This window comes from Colias croceus, chromosome 1, assembly GCF_905220415.1.
Source record: "Colias croceus chromosome 1, ilColCroc2.1".
Taxonomy (NCBI): Eukaryota; Metazoa; Arthropoda; class Insecta; order Lepidoptera; family Pieridae; genus Colias; species Colias croceus.
In genome coordinates, this window is record NC_059537.1 from 5978688 (window position 1) to 5998914 (window position 20227).

The following is a 20227-nucleotide window of genomic DNA, read 5'->3' on the forward strand; positions in this document are numbered from 1 at the left end:
GGATATTTGAGCACGAGGTTTTAGCTTTATTTGACCGCTATCTGAACATATTCGTATGTTGTATGTAAATTGTAAATATTGTTTTAATGAAAATAGTTTTAGCCTATTATCCAAATATTGCACACTAGGTTTCCGCCCGCGGCTTCGCCCGCGCTTTCAAAGAAAAACCCGCATAGTTCCCGTTCCCGTGAGATTTCCGGGATTGCGTCATTTTCCCGGGATAAAAAGTAGCCTATGTCCTTTCTCGGGTATCAAAATATATAATTTTATGGATTATCATAATTTTAATATTCATAAAGTATGTAACTTATTTATTATGAAATATTATTTTGCATTCTGTGTTTTGCATAAATGTTATATTAAATTCTCTTTACCGCTATCAACATTTAAACAAAGAATTTTGTTGACAGAGGATGATTCAGATGTCACAACCACTATCATGCATATGTCATGTTCTTATTAATTTTTGATAATATTTTAATTAATGATTATTTTCTTAGATATACATTTTTCGCCACACCTACTGAAGAACTGCTACGATTGCTGCTTTAGAAATGATAAATGAAAAAGATTCGATTGTGCTCAAGGAAGAATTTACGAACGGAGAAACGATACACTTTGATAAATATTGGGAAATCTTAATAAACAAATACGGGATACCATTTGGACAATATATTATAAGCATTTGTTACGCAATATATGCACGATTTACTCTATTTAATGTGGTAAGAAAACTATAGTAACGCACGTAATTTGGCCTATTGTGTAATACCATCAGTCATTAGTAATCTTCATTCAGAAATGAATGACCTTGTTGTAATTATGCGAAATTATTTCCAGATAATGTTTTTAATTAAGTGCGTCCCGACAGGAATCTATATGCACAAATTCATTAAAAGTATTTACACAACTTCAAGGGAGCGATTAAAACAGAAACAAAGCGAGCTTGAAGACCTTCAATTGCAGGTTCAATAAGCGTTTTCCAAGAATATTTCTTAGTAAATAATTGGATTAAAATATTTTTTTTTACTTAGCATGATTATAGAATTTATAAAACGTCAAAATTATGTTAGATTTCCGTTATTAGGTTCAAATTGTAACAACAAAACTAAGCGTACGGGATGCAGAATTTGCGGAAAGAGTAGAACAATTAAGAAGGAGTGTCGAACGACTGAGGAGAGTGCGTGCGCGAGTGCGACAAGTTATTGCTGCAGACGAAGATCTGCGCCGCAACATCAATAGTAATAATAACTGGGACGACGACTCAGACATCAACGTGCACTGCACCCCTGAAGAAGGTATCGTTCGTACCATACGTAAAAAGTAAAGGGATCTAAATCGCTTCATTAACATCCCTAGTGCTTTAAATGCACGTTATGTCTCATAGAAACGTTTTCAGAAAGCGAATTCATAGTGGAATTACTAAAGGAGCTGAAGTGCGACCAGATTGCAGAGTGGGAGCCGAAGAAGACGTGTGGAGAAGATGCGGGCGAGCCGTTGAGCCAAGAGAACAGCGTGTACTCCTCGATAAGCGACAGCGACAGTAAGGAGTGTCACGTGAAGATCGTCCGAGTGACCAATGTGTACAAGGTCGCATATCTTAAGCATTACATTAAACAGAAACGATTGCGACGCGCTAATAAACAAGCATTGTTAAAGAAAAAGGTAATGATTAGAACGTTCCGATATATTCAGTAAGGTCATTAAATTCTATTGTAAACTTTGTTTCGTTCTTTCAGATGGACAGCATTAAAAAATTACTAGACGATTGGCAAAAGACGTTGAACATGGCCATAAATAGCAAGCTATCGTTATTAAACATGAACCCTCAATATATAAAAATGACGCCACAAGAGGCGATGGGTGACTCTAATTCCAATTGTCGAGATTTCTCGGATTCAGACAGCGATTTCAGGAACAGTGTTGATAACGGTCCAGACGAGTACAGTTTGAGTTGGACCCAAAACTCTTATGTGCAACAACAAAATATGTGCATCTGCAACTTCGACGTAAGTAAAAGCTCCGCAAAATGTTAAATTATTATGCTTGCCAAAAACTAAAAATTAACAATTTCAGGATTATGAAACGGCTGTCTCCAAGGAGCTATACGATCATCCAGTTATTTTTAACGATAAATATCCTCCTCTAAAACCGTGTGACTGTAACGGGAAACAACTCAGTAACCTCGTGGTAGTTCCCGAGGAAACTACGAGTCAGATGGCGATAGAGGAGTTGGGGAGCGAAGCGAGCGGAGACGGCGACTGTCGTGATCTCGTGGCAATGTGACTCTTATAGCTATGTAGTTTATGAATTAAAATCTAACGGTTTTAAATCTCATTTCTTTTCCATTTATTTACATCTTATCGTTCGTTATGAATCTGCATAAATTTTATGTAAAAGGTAAAATGTAAACTTCAATAATTTCCCTAGTTTTAGAACAGTTTACTGCTACAAATACACTAAAATGCAATCTCATCAAGAAGTAATATATGTAGTATAACTTTAAATACAATAGTTTTATAGTATTTATTTTTAGTTAATTATTCAATCCAAATCTAATGAGCATTCATTGCTAATAGAAAGTAGGACCTAGAATGTGAAATTTTGTTCCCTTTCAGTACATATCTAATAGAAGTTTAGTTTTCATCATAATACCAGTGGTTAATATACGAAGCCATTAAGCAAGTAAATTGACCCGTTCCACGATAAAATAATGTTCATTTTGTTAGAGCTCACCTTTAACGGTAGGAGATTTCATTTTATGGGAAAACATTACTTTGTTTGCTCTAATACGACGTTATATTGAACTATTTGTTGCCACTCTTATTAGGAATGTATGAAATCTGCGAATATTACATGGAATATTATATTTTCCTTCATTCAATTACTGTAATACGGTGCACGGATCATTGGATACATTGCCTCGTTAGGTAATTTCTGATTGAATTTGATAAGAGAGTTCGGCATTAATGATTCACTTTGATTTTTGATATCATCATGACAATTTTTATTCAAACATAAATTCTTTGGAAATAATATCCTTGATATTGCTAAAATAAAATTATGAAATGAAAATGAAATGAAATGAAAATAAGTTTATTATGGTCATAATATGAAAAAAAAAAGATACAATTTAGTTAAAAAAAGGAGCTTAAAAATATACGTATGCCATAATTAGGCCAAACACTCAGTGTGTCATCACTGATTTTCAGTGGCCGCCTTAGGATGTCTTATTGACAGTGGATGTATTAATTAATAAAACACATACATTTTACATCTTCACGCTTACCTCAATTAGAGTGTGCACCTTGAATATTCATACCTAAATAAAAAATATACAAACTACTTATATTCTAAAATCTTACCTGCATCTGCACAGACTGACAGTTCACAAATTCAATGCTTGACACCAGGTTGTCGAACACCACGGCGCATTTGGTGCAAGAGTCGAGAATCACGCCGTTTACCTTTGAAGAAAATATACATTTTTGTCAAATATTATTTATTCATAGCTCATTTAGGACGTGGAAGTTAAAAAGCGAGCCTTACCGACAAACTAAGTTTCGTAAATTTATTTATTTAATATACCCACATGACTTTTTTGGAAAAATAACTTCAGAAGTGAAGAAAATAGTATGATTTATATAGAAAGTTTAACTTTGTGATCAAAATAATGTAGATCACAAACAAATTAACATTACATTTTATAAAGCGAAGTAAAGGGGAATAAAAAACAATATTACCTTCCCACGGACCGTGAGCGCAGAGTCGCGGCATTTGTACATGTACACCATGTTGTTCATGTCTGCATTCTCGACCACCAGATTTGTGTTGCCCTTTTGGTATTCCTAAGAAATAAAAAGTCAATAAAAACTTGGCCTTTCATACTTAATTCTTAATTAAAAAGAGTAGCTAAAATCGTTATATCGTTGTTCGTTAGGTAATAAACATCTTTAATTTGACAAGGCCTTTTTAGGTCTTCCTATCGTAAAAAACAGACAAATAACAAGGACAAATAAACCAATTTACGAAAACATTCCAATTACATTTTACGTCGCATGGCTTAATTGATCTTGGAATAGAGTACTTTTTAGTTCTGCAATTCATAAAACGAGCTTCGAACAAAAGTCCTCCTCAAACTACAGCAGTCTGTAAATATTTGGTTGTTGGCTTTGATCAACAATCTCTTTTACCGCTGCGAATATTAAAATCCTGCATTTTCGAGCATCGCTCGTACACCGCAGAATAATTCGCAAACAACGTCAAAAGCATTGCTGGCTTAACAAATGATTTAATTTAAAACTTGGTCAACGTTAAGTCGAAATTAAGAGGAAATATTTGACTTGAATTTTCTATTCTCTTTATTGAATGCCGTATAATAGATTAAATTATTCGTTATTAAAAAGATCACAAACCCTCCGTCACTTTGGTAATTTAAGACATCTGTCTACAGAGAGAAACAAATTTCTCAAGCGTATGAATTAACAATTATGCTGCGTAATTTATTTATCAAGTATCGAATATTCAATTTACGTTTGAAATAAAGTTAAAGAAGCCTTAATTAAAGTTTAACCAAGGCGGAAACTACCATTTGTTACGAAACTATCTCGAGCATTTTGAATAAATCATACTTTCGAAGTATCGACTTCTTAAATTGTACCCCATATTGTCATTGACCTGTTTGTCTAGCTCTAGCAAACTATTCTGCAAAAGAAATTCTCCCCTTAAGTAATAAAATATATTACTATGAAAGATATGACACGATATTCACTATCATTATTTTAGTCAAAGAAGGAAAGAAAGGCAACAATCTCATTATATTATTTGCCTAGTGAATGTTATGTTTGTTCATGCTTTGATCTTGTGATATCAAATAAAAAGGAAATTCTTCGAGGGATAGAATTTTGTACCTAATTGATTATTATATTGCGTTTCATCATGGTATTCAGAAATTGATAAATTATATTTGTCCGGAAGAAGACCAAGGGATACATCCTTTTTATAATTCGAAAGAATGGATGTAAAATTATTTATTTTTTGTTGTATGAAAACTCGAATATTAAAAGGTAATTAGAAGAGAATTACAAATAATTATTATACTACAATTTCTATCGTCCTTGAAATTAAGACAAACTTTCATCACAACAAAGATGCCATTATAGCTTCATTTAATAAAGAAACTTCTTAATTGGTTATTTGATACATTGGATAAATAACGTCAAAGCTTGGGATTCAAAGGGGCATGGAAGGTAGGCAGGTAAGCTTTAGGAAGGCAGTCGGGCGAATAATTTATAATTGCACCTGCCAGCGATTCCGTGAACATCTGTGTCACAACAATATAAAGCTTAGCGATTAGATATTTCGTCCGCGACTGTGGTTATCATAATGAGAATGTATACTGGAATAATTTTTAATTACGCTTCCTACTCCAGAGTTGCTTTTATAACGTCGAGTGTTGTTTTTTAATTACCTGCTTTTATCTGAAAATTTCTCGATTATTACGTCGTTAAACGGATGATAGCGAGCGAAAATTGCCCGATCTTTTTATAGATTACCATGTTTCTGTGAAACAGCGATAGTAATTATATTCTTTTTTTTCTTTTCATTCACTTTTAAATTACTCTGTATGACGTCACTCTGTGATATTTTGTTGACCAATTTTCCGTTCACAAACAATGTTTTATGTCAACAAAGTACTTAAATTAATTTATAACCACAAAGCTCATTGACCAATATTAATTTAATATCTGAAATTCAGTTGTGAACGACCCTCTTTGTTTGCAATCACATTCAAGTTATGAATCAACAATAAAGGAACAATATTATGACCCTCATAAAGGGGAGAATATTACGATTGTCCACTCGTTCTCTATGAATAAAAATATAACGTAAAACGGTTGAATTGAAAGGCTATAGCACAATATATACGCTCTTATCCCCGTCCCGAGCTGACAAAAGCTTATCCGAGACGATGTTGATACATTTTTGCATAAAATGAGCGATTTTACTGGGTCAGCGTTTTAACGTTGCCATCTTATGTGTTGTTTCGGTCAAGATCACCACTTTAAACGTGTTAAAAGCTTGAAAAATATCTTAAGTGGTATACTGAAGGGCATATTAAGTAACGAAATTTAAATATAGTTGTTCATTTTATCTCTGAAAACTCTGACGAATTTCCTACCACGTAAAAGCTATATAATGTATTCGTATATATTTCAATTTCCTTGTAAATGTAGCGAAACATGTTTAAACTGTGTGTACACTGATGCATTTTTGATGTTTCACTTTGCAGCAGTAAATCGAAATGGTTTATTCAACTACGTGCAGCGGCGGTATACTAAAGTCAACATTTTAGTTCTCTTTAGTTCAAGGTGATATAGCATGTTCCATGACCTTGCTGAAAAATCGCTTGTTGCTATAGTTTAATATGAGTTTCTGGGTATATCAAATACATAAAATATTTAAATGGCGGTATTTTGGCGTTTGTAATGTTCATTATCAGTTTATTTGAGTGGGAGTATATTGCTCGCTCACCACCGTTCATTGACAATAATTAGACTAAAAGCAAGCTATGAATGAAAGGAACTTCGCGTGAACGTTGAGGGTTTGTTTTCCTTTTCCCTCTTTGTTTTTTCAGGTATGAAAAGGTTCTATGTATTTTTAGCTAAGATTGTATGCACTGAAGTTTTTGACACGTAGTATGCGTGAATAAGGGGGTCTACTCACGATGTACCATTACAGTCACCTCACCAGTATGAGTAATGCATAGTATGTACACTAACACACTGCAGGCGTGTAACCACCCGGCAGTTGATGTATAAACGTTTAGAAGAGAAAGAAGATATACTAACAATAAACACAGCGGCTAACTAGCCGTTGTCCCACAGAATGCCTGTGTAAGAGTGGCCGTACACGGGCGGCCCGAGCAGTTAAGGGCTGAGCGACGTACACGGACTGCTCGAGCGGTCTGTCGCTAACTGCTCGAGCTGTCGCTTCAAACCACGCAGTTGACGGCTTGAAGACGTCGCGACGGCTCGAGCAGTCCGTGTACGGCAGTGAATGAATGTCTATAGTTCACCGCCGGGTCGCGGCTCCAAGCCGTCGGTCTCAACTGCTTGAAGCGATCCGTGTACGGCCGCCCTCAGGGCGCGTTTTCACGCGAACCACTTCTCACGTGACACCCTATAGACCCTAGTGCAAAACACTCACTGATAAAGCCGTATACTCACAATCAGCCACTTCTTGCCATCCCGCGCGAACACAGGCGGCTTGTCCTGCGCCCCAGCGCCGGGTGTCGGCAGCGGCTTGGCGGGCGCGCGAGATGTAGCCGCTTTGAACGGCGCGGGGCCCTGCCGCAGTTGCGGGTTCTTATGTGTCTGCATGTCGGACGTCACTTTGCGCAGGTCTATAGAATGTGGATAGAATTTGTTGATCTGAAGCATTGATGAAGATAGAATACACATACTACAGCTTGTAGATTGTTGATTGATGTACAATAAACAACTATGGAATACAAGTATTACAATTTGAACCATTGGACAATAAACAACTAGACTCAGAATCACGCTCAAAAATTGTCCAAAGCAAAACTCTACCTATGCGTTATAAAACTCTGCCTAATAGTTTAATAATCAGTTCATACAGCACCGCGGCCGCTCGGACATTTTTTGACAATTAAGAATAGGCGAGTGTGAGTCTAGTTGCTATTAAAGATGTACGAACAGTACATTTTATTGACGAACTTATCAAACATAAAGATATAATATAAAAATTATTCTATTTGGTTAGAATTCATAGAATTATCGAACAAAGATCACAAATGCAAATATGTAAATATAGGCACGCAATTTTTGCAATCAGCTGATATCGAACTGAAGCTGTCGTTTTGTCTGTCTTAATCTGTTCAATCATATTATGTGTTATTTATTAATTTATTTATTTTTCAAAATCAGATACTATTTATCATATTTGTTGTGAAATGAATAATTTTTATACTTTATCTAATTTAAAATACAAACAACGTACAAACATGCAACACGGTTATTATTGAGTTGTGATCAATATTTTCCATGCTGAAATCCCTTAAGTCATCAAGAGTTGGGCAGTAATCCCACGGCTCCAAGACTTAATTTAACTTCAAGGAGAAATTACAATTAAGTACATTGTACATAACATTGTACGCACAAAGGATTACGTAGGACATTGGACTAGCAAGAGTTCAAGCTGTCTTATAAAATATTATTTACCGTACTGTAACTCGGAAACACTCAACAAATAGGTACATGTATTGTCTTTCTTCAGAAATAACAAATAGGGCTATACGAAAGGTATCTCCATGACGAATACGCTCACGTACGACATGTTAATCGATAGGCTGATAAATGTCGTTATGCCTCGTTAAAATTGAGTTCGGAGGTCCCGAACAATTTTCATTATGATTATTGTATTCGGATTATATGGGGATGAATCTACTAAGCACAAGTATTAAATTAAACACCATGCATTATATTTTATGGGTACGGCTAATTAATAGTTACTTATTCAAGTAGTTACTAGACAAAGGCTTCCTATAATTTTAACGAGCAAACAAACAATGTTTGCTTTAAACTCATTGCGATCGTATTGCCGTGAAGGGTATAGTATTGTATCTACAATCTGCTGTAGATATTTCACATAATGCATAAAGTTTGCATTTTTTATTCACACAGGACTGTTGGAACCGCAATCTCATAGGACATAGATTATGCTCTATTCATATACATTTCAAGATAAATATAAAGTTATTAAGTCTGTTGAGTCGCATTATTAAAACAGTAAGGTGTAATAAAGTAGCGGTATTGTATTTACGATCCAGCTGAGACCAGCCCTGTATTTTTTTTGTAATATCTCTGAGTGGAATTTAAAAATTCATTTTCGTGACATTGGAAAGACACAAAAAATGTTTGTATTTTTCGTGAACGTGATAACAATCTGAGATAGCGTAATCCATTTTGTGCCGGAGTATGTGTATTAGAGAAATAAATTTGATAATGTCTTGCAATGATATTATATATAGAAACAAGAGGTAGATACGTTACCAACGCACCAAAACGTAAACCGTGAATTGGTCCTAATTGGGACCAGTGGAATCAGTCAGATTGTGACTTGTGACAGCGAACGCACATGCTGATATAAACGTTAAAATTATCAATAATGCCTTCTTGTGTGTTCAGAAAGTGCACAAATTACGATAGTAAAATAAAGAAAGATAGAGGGATATCATATCACAGGTAAATGTATTAAAATATTATAATTTTAGAGCAAAAATAACAATTTGCAATTATTAATGAATGACACTTGCTTGACACTTGTATTGAAATAATGAAAGGGATAAAACATTGCTTCAATCACTAGTGTGACAAAGCTAGCGCACACTGTGTTCAAAGATTATCATGTAGATACGATTATTGAATATAGAACGGTTATTTTATTAATTTCGATTTGGGTAAATATGTACTTGATTATTTTTATATTTAAATCCACACAGTGCATGTAATTAATAAATATATCTATTTATTATATACAATGAAATCGTGATGGCAAAAATGTTTGTTTGCAAAAATGATGTTGAATATACGTATACATTAAAGAAAAGATTATCGCTACTGACGAAAAATGCTATTTGCTTTTCTGTAAATAGCTATTGAACATAAATTTTATTTGTGTTTTAGATAAAAAAGGCTTATACTTCATCCTTTCTTTTATTTCATACTTTTTTCATCTAGGCACCACTAATTATTATATCCTACAAGTTGGAGTGATGACCTTGTACGGGTTCCGGGAACTGCCTTGAAACGAATAGCGTAAGATCGGTCCGTATGGAGTTCTATAAGGAGGACTATGCTCAGCAGTGGGTGTTTATCGGGTGAAATGATGATGACCGAAAACGAACACCACAGCTAGTAATAAATGCTTAATACAGTTATATCTCCAAAAAAGTTTTTTTCATTTTAATAAAACTTCATAATAATAATTAAATAGTAAATGAAATTGTCACATTTGTTTACGTGTGCAGGAAACGAAACATCTATAACATTGAACCTTCTGTGTCGTTAGTCTATGCCAATTGCCATGGCAACTATTTGTTTATTTATATTTAATTGGTGAATTCTTATGACTTTTGCTTACACCTGCGCGGAAGTGACAAACTATCTTTGTCTTTTTTGTTTATATCATTTTATTATAGCCATCTCTCTTATACAGTCTGTCAATGTAATAAATTAAGTATAATCCCCGCAAATTGCTAATGCGCCTGGCTGCCATTTTGATGACGTAATGATGACGTAATTTCGTGACATTGTACCGTTAGTTACCACCGGCCGGCTTGTGGGTGACGTCATGTGGGTGTTAATTAGACAAGGTTCCAGCGCATTAGCAATTTGCGGGGATTATAAAATGAAACTTGTATTTGTGTGTGCCTGACACTGCATATGAAGCATTTTTTTTGGATATATTGTGAGTATATAACGTATCTATACATAAAATATCATTGATGTCTTGCAAATGATGTCAAGGGTCATATTAAAGAAGAAATCTAATGCGCCAATAACGCTAACTCAACCACAAAAGTTGCTGCGGTTTATGACTAGCGGTTCTTATATTTCCGTTAAGTAGGTGTGAAACCCGGGTCAAACAGTGTTGTTCTAAGCATGTGCAATTCCTGCGCAAAATTACCACCAAGCTAAAATTTTTAAAGCCCATGGCAATTTTTTGTCACATAAATAATGATATCCTAATAACCAATAACTATAGCGTGCATCTTCGCTTTAGACTTTGTACTTCTATCTGTCGTACTATTATTGAATCACCTCTGAGCTCCTACGCACCTATTTTCTACACTTCTTTTAACATCAAAATTGAACTAGAAGTATTCTCAGCCAATAGTGCCAACTGAATTCTGAAACATGTCCTTATACCACAACTCCTGTCACTACTCTTACCACCACCACTATAAAAAAGAGCGTGTGTGCGAGCACACGTGTCAGATATGAAACTTCTTTAGCAAGATTCAAGGATACCGAAACCGCGGCTTTACTCGACTTTACGTGACGGTATTGTCATGACGTGACAGTATTATCATGACGTGACGTTATTGTCATGACGTGACGGTATTGCCATGACGTGACGGTTTTGCCATGACGTCACCTTGAAATTTTACTTTCAACGCAACGCGCCTAAAGAAGTTTCACATCAAAAGCATGCACAAAACACCACACCAAACAAATAGCAAATAGCGAACATACTGCTAGTGATGCCCTCGCCCTGGTTGATCTCAGCGAACAGCGCGCTGCGGTCGTCCACCGACAGGTTCGCGAAGTCCACGTCGGGCAGCGCGGGCGGCGGCGGGGGGAGCCCGCCGGGGGGCGGAGGGGGGGCGCCGCCCTTGCCTACGTGCCCCATATTATATACACACTAGTGTCTACATAGTGCACGGTAGCATACTTGGGCAAAAATAATGGCCACTACTGTGCTACATTGGCAGTATTTTCTACCCAGAAATGTAAATAGATGTAGGTAATGCAATGAAATTGCTTAATTTAAATGGTCAATTTTCAACGTGAAATCTAATACAATTGCAAGGGAACATCATGGTGGCCGTTATTTTCTTTCAAGTAGTATACTTTGTGCATGAATCTATCATAAATAGTGCGTAGGGGTAAGTGCGAATGTGGGGTAATTGTTTTAATAACGAAATGTGTATTTAGTTCAGAAGACCGTCTTACTTATTATAAGAATCGTGTCGTGTGCACGGTTAATTATATATTTTTCAAAACTATGTATAATTTATTTATTAGTATTACCCCACCATACGCTACTATCCCAAAGCACCTAATAGCCACCTTAGCACAATTCCAAATAATAATTAGAACAATGAAGCTTCAAACTCAGCGAAACTTTTGTTGTGCGAAATAGACAATAGTAATAGAAATTGAGAATTTGGAACAGATTCACGATTCATTCATTCATTCATTCACTTTAATTGTTTAAAGGAAAATTATTTCCCTCGTAAATATCGAAACAGGATAAAATACAATTTTAACCAAATAAGTTTCTCATTCTGGAGTTCGAAGCCAAAGAAATGAAATCGAACCCATGTCTAGAGCGATGAACAGAAAAACTAATTAGGATTTTTTCCCTGTAGTTATATAGCTAAATAACCTAATTAATTAAGGGCCATGTAATCAATCAGTTATGAAAAGCATTGCCTTTTCTCTGCGTCAAATTCATAAAGAAAGAAGCCCAGGGAAAATCGTAGACGTAACTAGTAAACAAATCCATCAATCATTATCCTTGTCTTTATATTTATTTTTACAAGCACTTTATTACACAGTTTAATGGTTATTTTATCATCATTTATAAGAAAAGTTCGTTTATATACTTTTTACAGCCACTTTCCTCGATATTCATGAAAAGATCAATACCTTGAATAGTCTGACAAATTGAGGACAGCTTGGATCCGACTAAAGCCATTTCTATTATTTATTTACTTGGTAAATATCATGAGACATGTGAATATTGGATAATCTATTTGAAATGGTACGGATGCTCATTGCTCATGTCAAACCCACATCTTATCTCTGTAGCTGTTATTATTATACAGTAAACTATCTTATTGGGTTTTAATGAAATACGAGGAATACTTGTTCATAATATCAATTATAATAGCTTATGCCCATATGGTACAAAGAGAAATTATTAAACAACTTGTATATCTCTTTTATTTAAAATGATGAGTAAATTTTATCATTTGTGGTTCGTTAGATCCTGAATTAATCTTTTTGCAATTTATATGAATTCTCATTATAATGATGTTTGTTGAAACCGCATCACGTAGCTCTTTAACGCGAACGCCATAAATAACAATATCAAGTTACGATACGTTAAACAAAATTTACTTTGTACCGTTTCAAAGCTAATATACCGCTTTTGAAACAAGTTAACGGTTGGTGCGTTCTTAATTAATTTTTTCTTTGTCATTCTCTTGCTAATGGCAATTTCTTGAAAACTTATTCGTAAGATGATATTACAATTTTTTGAGAATAATAAAATTAGATTTAATTTGTATCTACGCCACTTTAGTTACTGAGTTACTGAAAGAAAATTAAATAAGTACCACTACTATGAGCCTCCATTTTATCCAGGAAAAATTGTACCCTAGCTTTATTTAATCCTAATTAGCAATACTTTAAACCCAATTCTTGCTTATACAAATTATCTCATAAATTCTTCTACTTACCAGACCAGACAAGACCAGTAGTGTGATACTGTTTGACGTACGCCTGCAGATCGGACAAAAGCTGCACCCAAGTGCGGCACCACTCTATGTGAGTCTTGTCCTTTTCCTTCCAGTCTTTCAGCACTCTGTTCGTATAGAACTGGCCGGCGTCATTCATTTCCTTGACATACGGAGCTGGTGTGGGCGATACAGCAACCCAGCCCAAAGCGGGAATGCTCTCAGATATCGCCGACAGGTGGTTGAAGTACGGAGACGCTCTGTTCTTTTCACGGAACTGCTGAATGGCAGAGATCTTTTCACTTGTGGGCGCTAGCAGTTGCATCTCTTCGGGTTGGGACGGCTTGCTCCTGGCCGCGGCTAGTTGTATGTAGCCGTATTGAGCCCTATTAAACAAGAACACCAGGACTAATCAAATGTTTTTCTTAAAATACTAGATTTATTTTGAAGAGGGTATGAAATAAACTTAAGTACGTATACTCAAGATGGAAAATTTTGCAAAGTGGCAATTAGCAGAATTGAAACGTTTCACAGACTTCAGAAACTTTAATATAAACTAAGAAATTGCATAAGTAGAAATTGTGTTAATTAGCTGTTTATTTATTCGTCAAAGGAAACTTACTGAAAGGCTTCGTTGACGAGGTTCGCCTGTGTAGCGACATCGCCGCCGATTTGTTTCGACAGCTCCAAGTATGTACGCAGGGGACCCTGCATAGAACATTTTACTTATAACATTCTTAGATATGGATGAAAACAAAATTAAAGCATTATCTATCTATACTAATATTATAAAGCTGAAGACTTTGTTTGTTTGTTTGAACGCGCTAATCTCAGGATGGTCCGATTTGAAAAATTCTTTCTGTTTTAGTTAGTCCATTTATCGAAGAAGGCTATAGGCTATATATCATCACGCAAGACCAACAGGAGAGGAACAATGCGGGAAAAACCGCAGCCCGCAGGGCACAGCTAGTAATTATTATTAATGTAATTCAACTGCCTATACAGTATGCAGATTGTCAATACTTTCTAAACATAAGGAACGCAAGCTACGATTATATTTAATTAAAGGGTGTATCTATCTGAAAATCGAAATTCATCTTATCTTCCCTTAATTGGGTTAAAAATGGTTCATTTATTACATCCGTGGCATATTGTGAGAACGCCGACAGAGCTATTTGAAACAGCCTCGTTAGTACCAACTTCGTTAATCAAGTTATAATGAATGGGGACTTATTAACTGCGAGTTCTATTCGGCTGATGTTTCAATTAAGTATAACATGAATTCGATGGAATGTAACAAATGAAACCTAACCTATTTAATTTTGAGAAACACAATATATTGAATTTCAAGTGCAATATACCCTTGTTGTATACCACAAACAAATAAATAATTTTTGAACATCCAAAACAATCTAACCTTTTGGAAATTGAAATCAAAAAACTCCTGGTATCTATTGCTTCGGTTTCTCAATCAACTACAACGTAACAATCGTAATACCCCAAATTGCCGCCAAACCGCGGCTTATCAACATCAATGACACGCAATAGAGTCACATTGTTTAGACAAGGGTAACGGGGTAATTGATTGGCGAGCTACACCCCGCAAACGAGGGGCGTCACGCTGTGACAGTATTGCCACGTATCAAGCCGATGGACACAAACTTTATTGTTGAGTAATTTCGTATTATGAGCTCTAAAGCGACTATTTATATGCCACCATAAATACTCTTGAAATAGCTCTTACGTATGTCAATTCGTCTTCTAATTATATACGCGGCATCAACGCGGCTTTCATATAAACACTTAGAAAGAAAGAAAGAAAGAAAAGAACTAAAAGAAACTTATAATATTTAAGATTATGCATTTGGAAATAGGCACATACAGGTTAAGACAAAACAATATATTGTTTGCGTACCGTACCTACCAACATAGAACGTTATATTGTTAGACAATTGGCATACATTTTGAATAACAATGAATAGATACCTACACAAATCAAATTCTAGGTTCGATACCGAATATTTAAATACCGCATCCATGACTCTAATCACGTTTCGTATTGCTATCCGCTCAGCAAACCGACCAGTCCTAAACCTTATTTCTTCAAAGCTGCCTATAGTATACCCGCAAGAATACGAACCTGCATAAGATCCTGGTACCCGTTGACACTCATATCGTCAGTCGGTACGAGCTCCTGCGGCGGCGTCACAAAGCACACGGGCGACGCGGACGGGGCGGGCGAGTTGGGCGGGGTGGGGGTGCGTCCGCGCAGGCACGGCAGGCGCTCCAGCCGGCACGTCACACGCTCCAAACGATCTAGTAGCGCTTCTAGATCAGCTGCTGGCTTGTTCGCCGCTGCTGCTGATTCTGCTTCACTGCCTTCGGACAAGGTTTTGTAAATTAGCTGGATCTTACTATACCTATTGGAGGTTTCCTTTAGTCATATTTAACGTATCTATATTGTGTTGATTTATGTATAGAATATCCAATTCAGCAATGTTAACGTATGCCGATTTCATAGAACGTACTAACTAATCGATGATATTGTTTGTGTACCTATTTTATATGGCACTGCATTTTATCAATCTGTTCTCGGTAATAAAATAAATAAAACCTTTTTATTAGTCATTATCAGTATCACGTATTTGGTGGTAACTAGAAATCTTTAATTATTTAAATAGACAATTATATTATGTATATTGTATGGTACGGTAAAATAAAGAATACCTACCTATATAATAAAAGATCCCTAATTATTTAGATTTATGAATTTTTCATGTTAAACTTGGTAAATTTAATCGAGGGACTAAAATCTGAAGGCAAATTACACCCTGCAGCGACTTCCAAAGAATATTAAACAGGTAACATTTTAATTTTAATTTCAAAACATTTTAATCTCAAAGAGCCTGACCGTAAATATTTCTTTTTTATAAAAATCTAAACTTTAGTACGGGACAATAAAGGATTTTATTATTTCATACGCTATACATTGTTTGTTTTGAAGAGCCATACCATATGAACATTTATCACCTTCATTCTCTGGAGTATTCTCTAGCAGAACGTCATTAACCGCACCCTCCGCGGTCTCAGCCATTTTCCTTCGAGCCTCAAACATTTTTATTAAATTTCTCATATTTTTACTAGCATTTTCTTGCTCCATCATAAAGTATACTTTTTAAATAAAAAAAACTTGTAAATAACTATAATATTGTATTTCACAATCACTTATTAAATCAAAAACCAACCTTCCGGTTGAGTACTATCAAACGACTAAGTCTGAAGATATCGCGCGATAATGAGTTCTGTAGAAATACAAAAGTGATGATAATGCAATCAGCAAAAATATGATACCATAACATGACGTATCGTCAATGTATGAGACATTTATTTTTGTGAAATACGAAGAAGCAATAAATGGAAAATATTGTAAATAAGTAAAGTTATAATGGGTTTTCGGTTCATGTTTTAGCCTATTATGATGTCGAGAGATGAACGTTTTTTATTTGATTGTTCATTTATTACGTCGCTTTTGACGCACATACTTGCTATGAGATTTATAAAGGATAATAAACGCGTATTTTGAAGGAGTACCATAAAACACTACCATAACCACAACTTTTCCTCGCTTTGCCAAAATATTTTCAAAACACGGCCATATATTTAGATAACTTGGCATTTTGTCAAGACATCGATTGTCTATTCTTGAGGTCACGGATGAATGAATGTTCCAGAAGTTAGTGACTATTGGGGTACAAGGAAACTTTTATTTATTATGGTTAATGACTATGTACCCTGTATAATTTATAGCGTAAAAATAGGTAAATAATATTTGAAACAAAATAGATTTTATTTTTCAACTAGAGTTCTATAAATAATGTAATAAAATTACAAGTCAATGACACATTGGCGAGCTGACAAATGATAAACGCAGCTTAAGTGTTCATAAGCGGAAACTGTACCTATTCGTGTTTTGTTTCCTAATTAAATGTACTTATGAACATAACAACAAATAATATGAAATATAGCTCAGAATAACAACTAAAATTAACTAATTGTGTCATGTTGTATGAATGGGCGTAGTCGAAAATCAATAAGACTTTTTAAAATGAATATTTTTTATAATCTTCAGAAACGGTTTTGCTCTAGAATCTTAATTATATTTTGATGATTCTATTTATGTATAACTAGAATATCCTAGTAAAACACTTAGTCATCTTTCAAAATTAAAAACCATGTTCTCGAAAGATGAAATATATTTTTTATTACCATTTAGACACTCTTAATGAAAATCAAAATTTCCTTCAAGGCACATGGTAAAAATTACACATTGTACTCACATTTATTTTAGTAACGCTGCACGGCCAAGGCCAACTCTAAATGACTAACGGAGTTACGCAACTCTGCTCGTCTTTATCCAGCATTCCAGTATCATTTTATCGATGTACGCTTTATCACAATATCAATACCAGGTTAAGAGATGGAAAATCTTACAAACATCAATACACGATCTACCGTGTGTATCGAGTATCTAATCGCAGAACAGTATTTGGAGTAGCATAATGGTGCGAGTTCAAATAATATTATGTACGGCATGTCATCATCATCAGCCCAGTTACGTTCCCACTTGACACGCTTCCTATAGTTTTAGAATTTTCGACATACCGGTTTCTTCTCAATGTTTTCCTTCGCTGTTTCGAGATAATGTTTTTCACATTAGCAGATTAATGGAAAATTATCAAGTCATTTTATTTTCTGCACGCTCGCCTGGTCTCGAACTCCCGACTAATCGGCACGCGCATATAGCATTACTGAATAAACAATTATATCGGCGTGTTCTAGGGCCCCAAGTCCCAACTCCATTGAAGATAAATGATACCCTCCCCACATAAGTGAGTAAATATACCCGCGAGATGAAGACGCTCTTAATGAGGATGGTTACCTTCCTACGATAGTGTGAATAGAGAACGTCATATTAAATCCGATCTTAAAACAGTTACATTGACATCATAATAACCTATAACTAAGGATCTGTTTGAAATATAAACCATGATTCAACCGCAAATTGAAAACAATATTAACTTGAAGTTATGACAACGAATTTGATAGTTGTAAGATCCTTCCTCGCAACTTAATCCAAGTTTGAAATGTGGTTGCGTGAAGATATATAATACAGATAATGTTATTCTACGATACTTATGACCCATTTATTGTCATTTGATCATTATTTACGAGCGTACTTATCTTAATTGAAATCTCATTAGCTAATTTGGAATACAAAGCAGATAAAATTGGGTATGAATAGGTAAATAAAAGAGGAACCACTCAAATTCTACTAATTAATAATAATTACTTTTGTATTTTTAACTTTCTATGTTAAGACAATTATCACAGCTCTACGCAGTGTAATTAATGATTCATCAAAAATACTTTTCGAATTAGCCATATAAATGCTTCTCTTAAATCTACGTGCAATAAATAAACAGCAGGTATTGGCCATCTGTTGCTTGAAGTTTCACATCATGTTCTCGAATCTTCCATAATAGGAATCTAACAATGCTGCTCCGATAGTACCGATACCATTATGTGTGTCACGCTCGGGCTGCTCTCTCGACCAATTAGGGCATTAAAAGGCAATGTAGACCCGACTAGAGACATAGCCAAAACATACACACAACTTTTAACCTATAGTGTGTTATAAATTTATATTATCTGGTTTAGGTTACAACTACTGTACCGGTGTTAAAGTTTATTAAAATAAAAGACATAGAGCCTCAGTAGAGCCAGAGATTTAAGCGAATAGTGACAGTATTCGAGAATCAGAAATATGAGACAAATTTAGTGAATTTCAACTTTTATCATTAAATTATAGTACGAACGTTTGTATAAAAATATAATTGAAATATAGACTTATAAGAAAAAAATATTTTGTGTTTAATATAAAATATCTGCAGTTAAGCTGTTGGGGATTAAAAACATCGAGGCACGTTATATAAGAGCACTTAACATTTGCCCTACTTATACTAAATGATCCTTTCGCTTTTTAAAAGTACTTACATTTTTATGAACCTTTATGCCTTTATTTAAAATGATTTTCACCGCACCTGCATAATTATGAAACTTCTAATAGTGTACTTGACATTTAATCATACTAAAAGTTTGAAGTAAACATGACCTAGAAATATGTTGCATTCGTCAATGAAAGCTCTCTCGAAGTTATTACGAGAAGTGTTAGGAACTGTTGGCTTTACAGTAATATTCTCTGTTCTAAATTTATATAATGTATTAGATGGGAGAATTGCCAGCCAGGTCAGACCTAACATGAATTTGGAGCAGAAAATAGTTTTCTTAAACTGAATAAAACATTGGAATAAATGAGTAGAATCTATTCATGTATGTTTGTTGAATACAAAAGAGAATCATTTGGCTGATTTGGGATAGCTGAATACTAATACTATCGGGAGTTTCACAGACCAGTGAAGTTATAAACAATGCGTGTTTAATATGCCGAATCACCCGTAACATCCTGTACACTATGAGAATTAGTTTATATTGGCAGTCTATTGTTGTTTCGTCGCGACATAATTATTGAGTACCGGGTGATTGCTTCCGATTACAGTAGCGTATGTTTTGATGCTCAAATTCTAGATACGAAAGATTTACATGTGAAATAAATTGAATAAAATGGACTTTATTTTGAATTATAAAATATAAAAAAAAAACACATAACTAATTAATGTTGTTGTATTTTAGTAACAGGATAACGTGTTTACACAGTTATACCTTTTATGGTCGGTAGAGTTTTATACGAATGTAACTCGCGAACATAATTAAAGAGATATCACTACTTTAATAAAGTTGAATGACATCAAAACAGCAGACATATAACACTGCTTTAACACATGCACTTTTTTCAATAAAGGTTCTTTAATCCGTGGCATATGTGAATTCGAAACG

General features: G+C 34.8%; 2 protein-coding genes across 6 annotated transcripts in view; one reads left to right on the forward strand and one right to left on the reverse strand.

Annotated features, from left to right (window-relative positions):
* LOC123705440 (adenylyl cyclase-associated protein 2) overlaps positions 1-20227 on the reverse strand; it is a 30186-nt gene that overhangs the window by 4250 nt on the left and 5709 nt on the right. For 3 of the 5 annotated variants that reach the window (XM_045654390.1, XM_045654245.1, XM_045654317.1), the window contains exons 2-8: positions 15414-15652; positions 13896-13981; positions 13277-13659; positions 11283-11426; positions 7230-7405; positions 3744-3848; positions 3366-3467 (exon numbers count right to left, since the gene is read on the reverse strand). In XM_045654390.1, coding sequence (XP_045510346.1) covers positions 3366-3467; positions 3744-3848; positions 7230-7405; positions 11283-11426; positions 13277-13659; positions 13896-13981; positions 15414-15446 — 1029 coding nt within the window. In that variant the 5' untranslated portion in view covers positions 15447-15652. Of the gene's footprint in view, positions 1-3365; positions 3468-3743; positions 3849-7229; positions 7406-11282; positions 11427-13276; positions 13660-13895; positions 13982-15413; positions 15653-16285; positions 16506-20227 lie in introns of those variants that run through there. The other 2 variants (XM_045654525.1, XM_045654462.1) reach the window with 2 other exon arrangements.
* Positions 543-2331, forward strand: LOC123705638. Its single transcript, XM_045654532.1, has 6 exons — positions 543-725; positions 841-966; positions 1088-1298; positions 1400-1665; positions 1740-2009; positions 2077-2331. Exons 1-6 carry the CDS (start codon positions 555-557, stop codon positions 2284-2286), a joined length of 1254 nt encoding a protein of 417 aa, XP_045510488.1. The 5' UTR covers positions 543-554; the 3' UTR covers positions 2287-2331.

What these genes read in the sequence shown, in the direction of transcription:
- LOC123705638 (XM_045654532.1), top strand. Translation starts at nt 555, where the DNA reads ATGATAAATGAAAAAGATTCGATTGTGCTCAAGGAAGAATTTACGAAC. An exon ending in TTGAAGACCTTCAATTGCAG is followed by an intron (nt 967 to 1,087) that starts GTTCAATAAGCG and finishes TTCCGTTATTAG; the next exon opens with GTTCAAATTGTAACAACAAA. An exon ending in GCACTGCACCCCTGAAGAAG is followed by an intron (nt 1,299 to 1,399) that starts GTATCGTTCGTA and finishes AAACGTTTTCAG; the next exon opens with AAAGCGAATTCATAGTGGAA.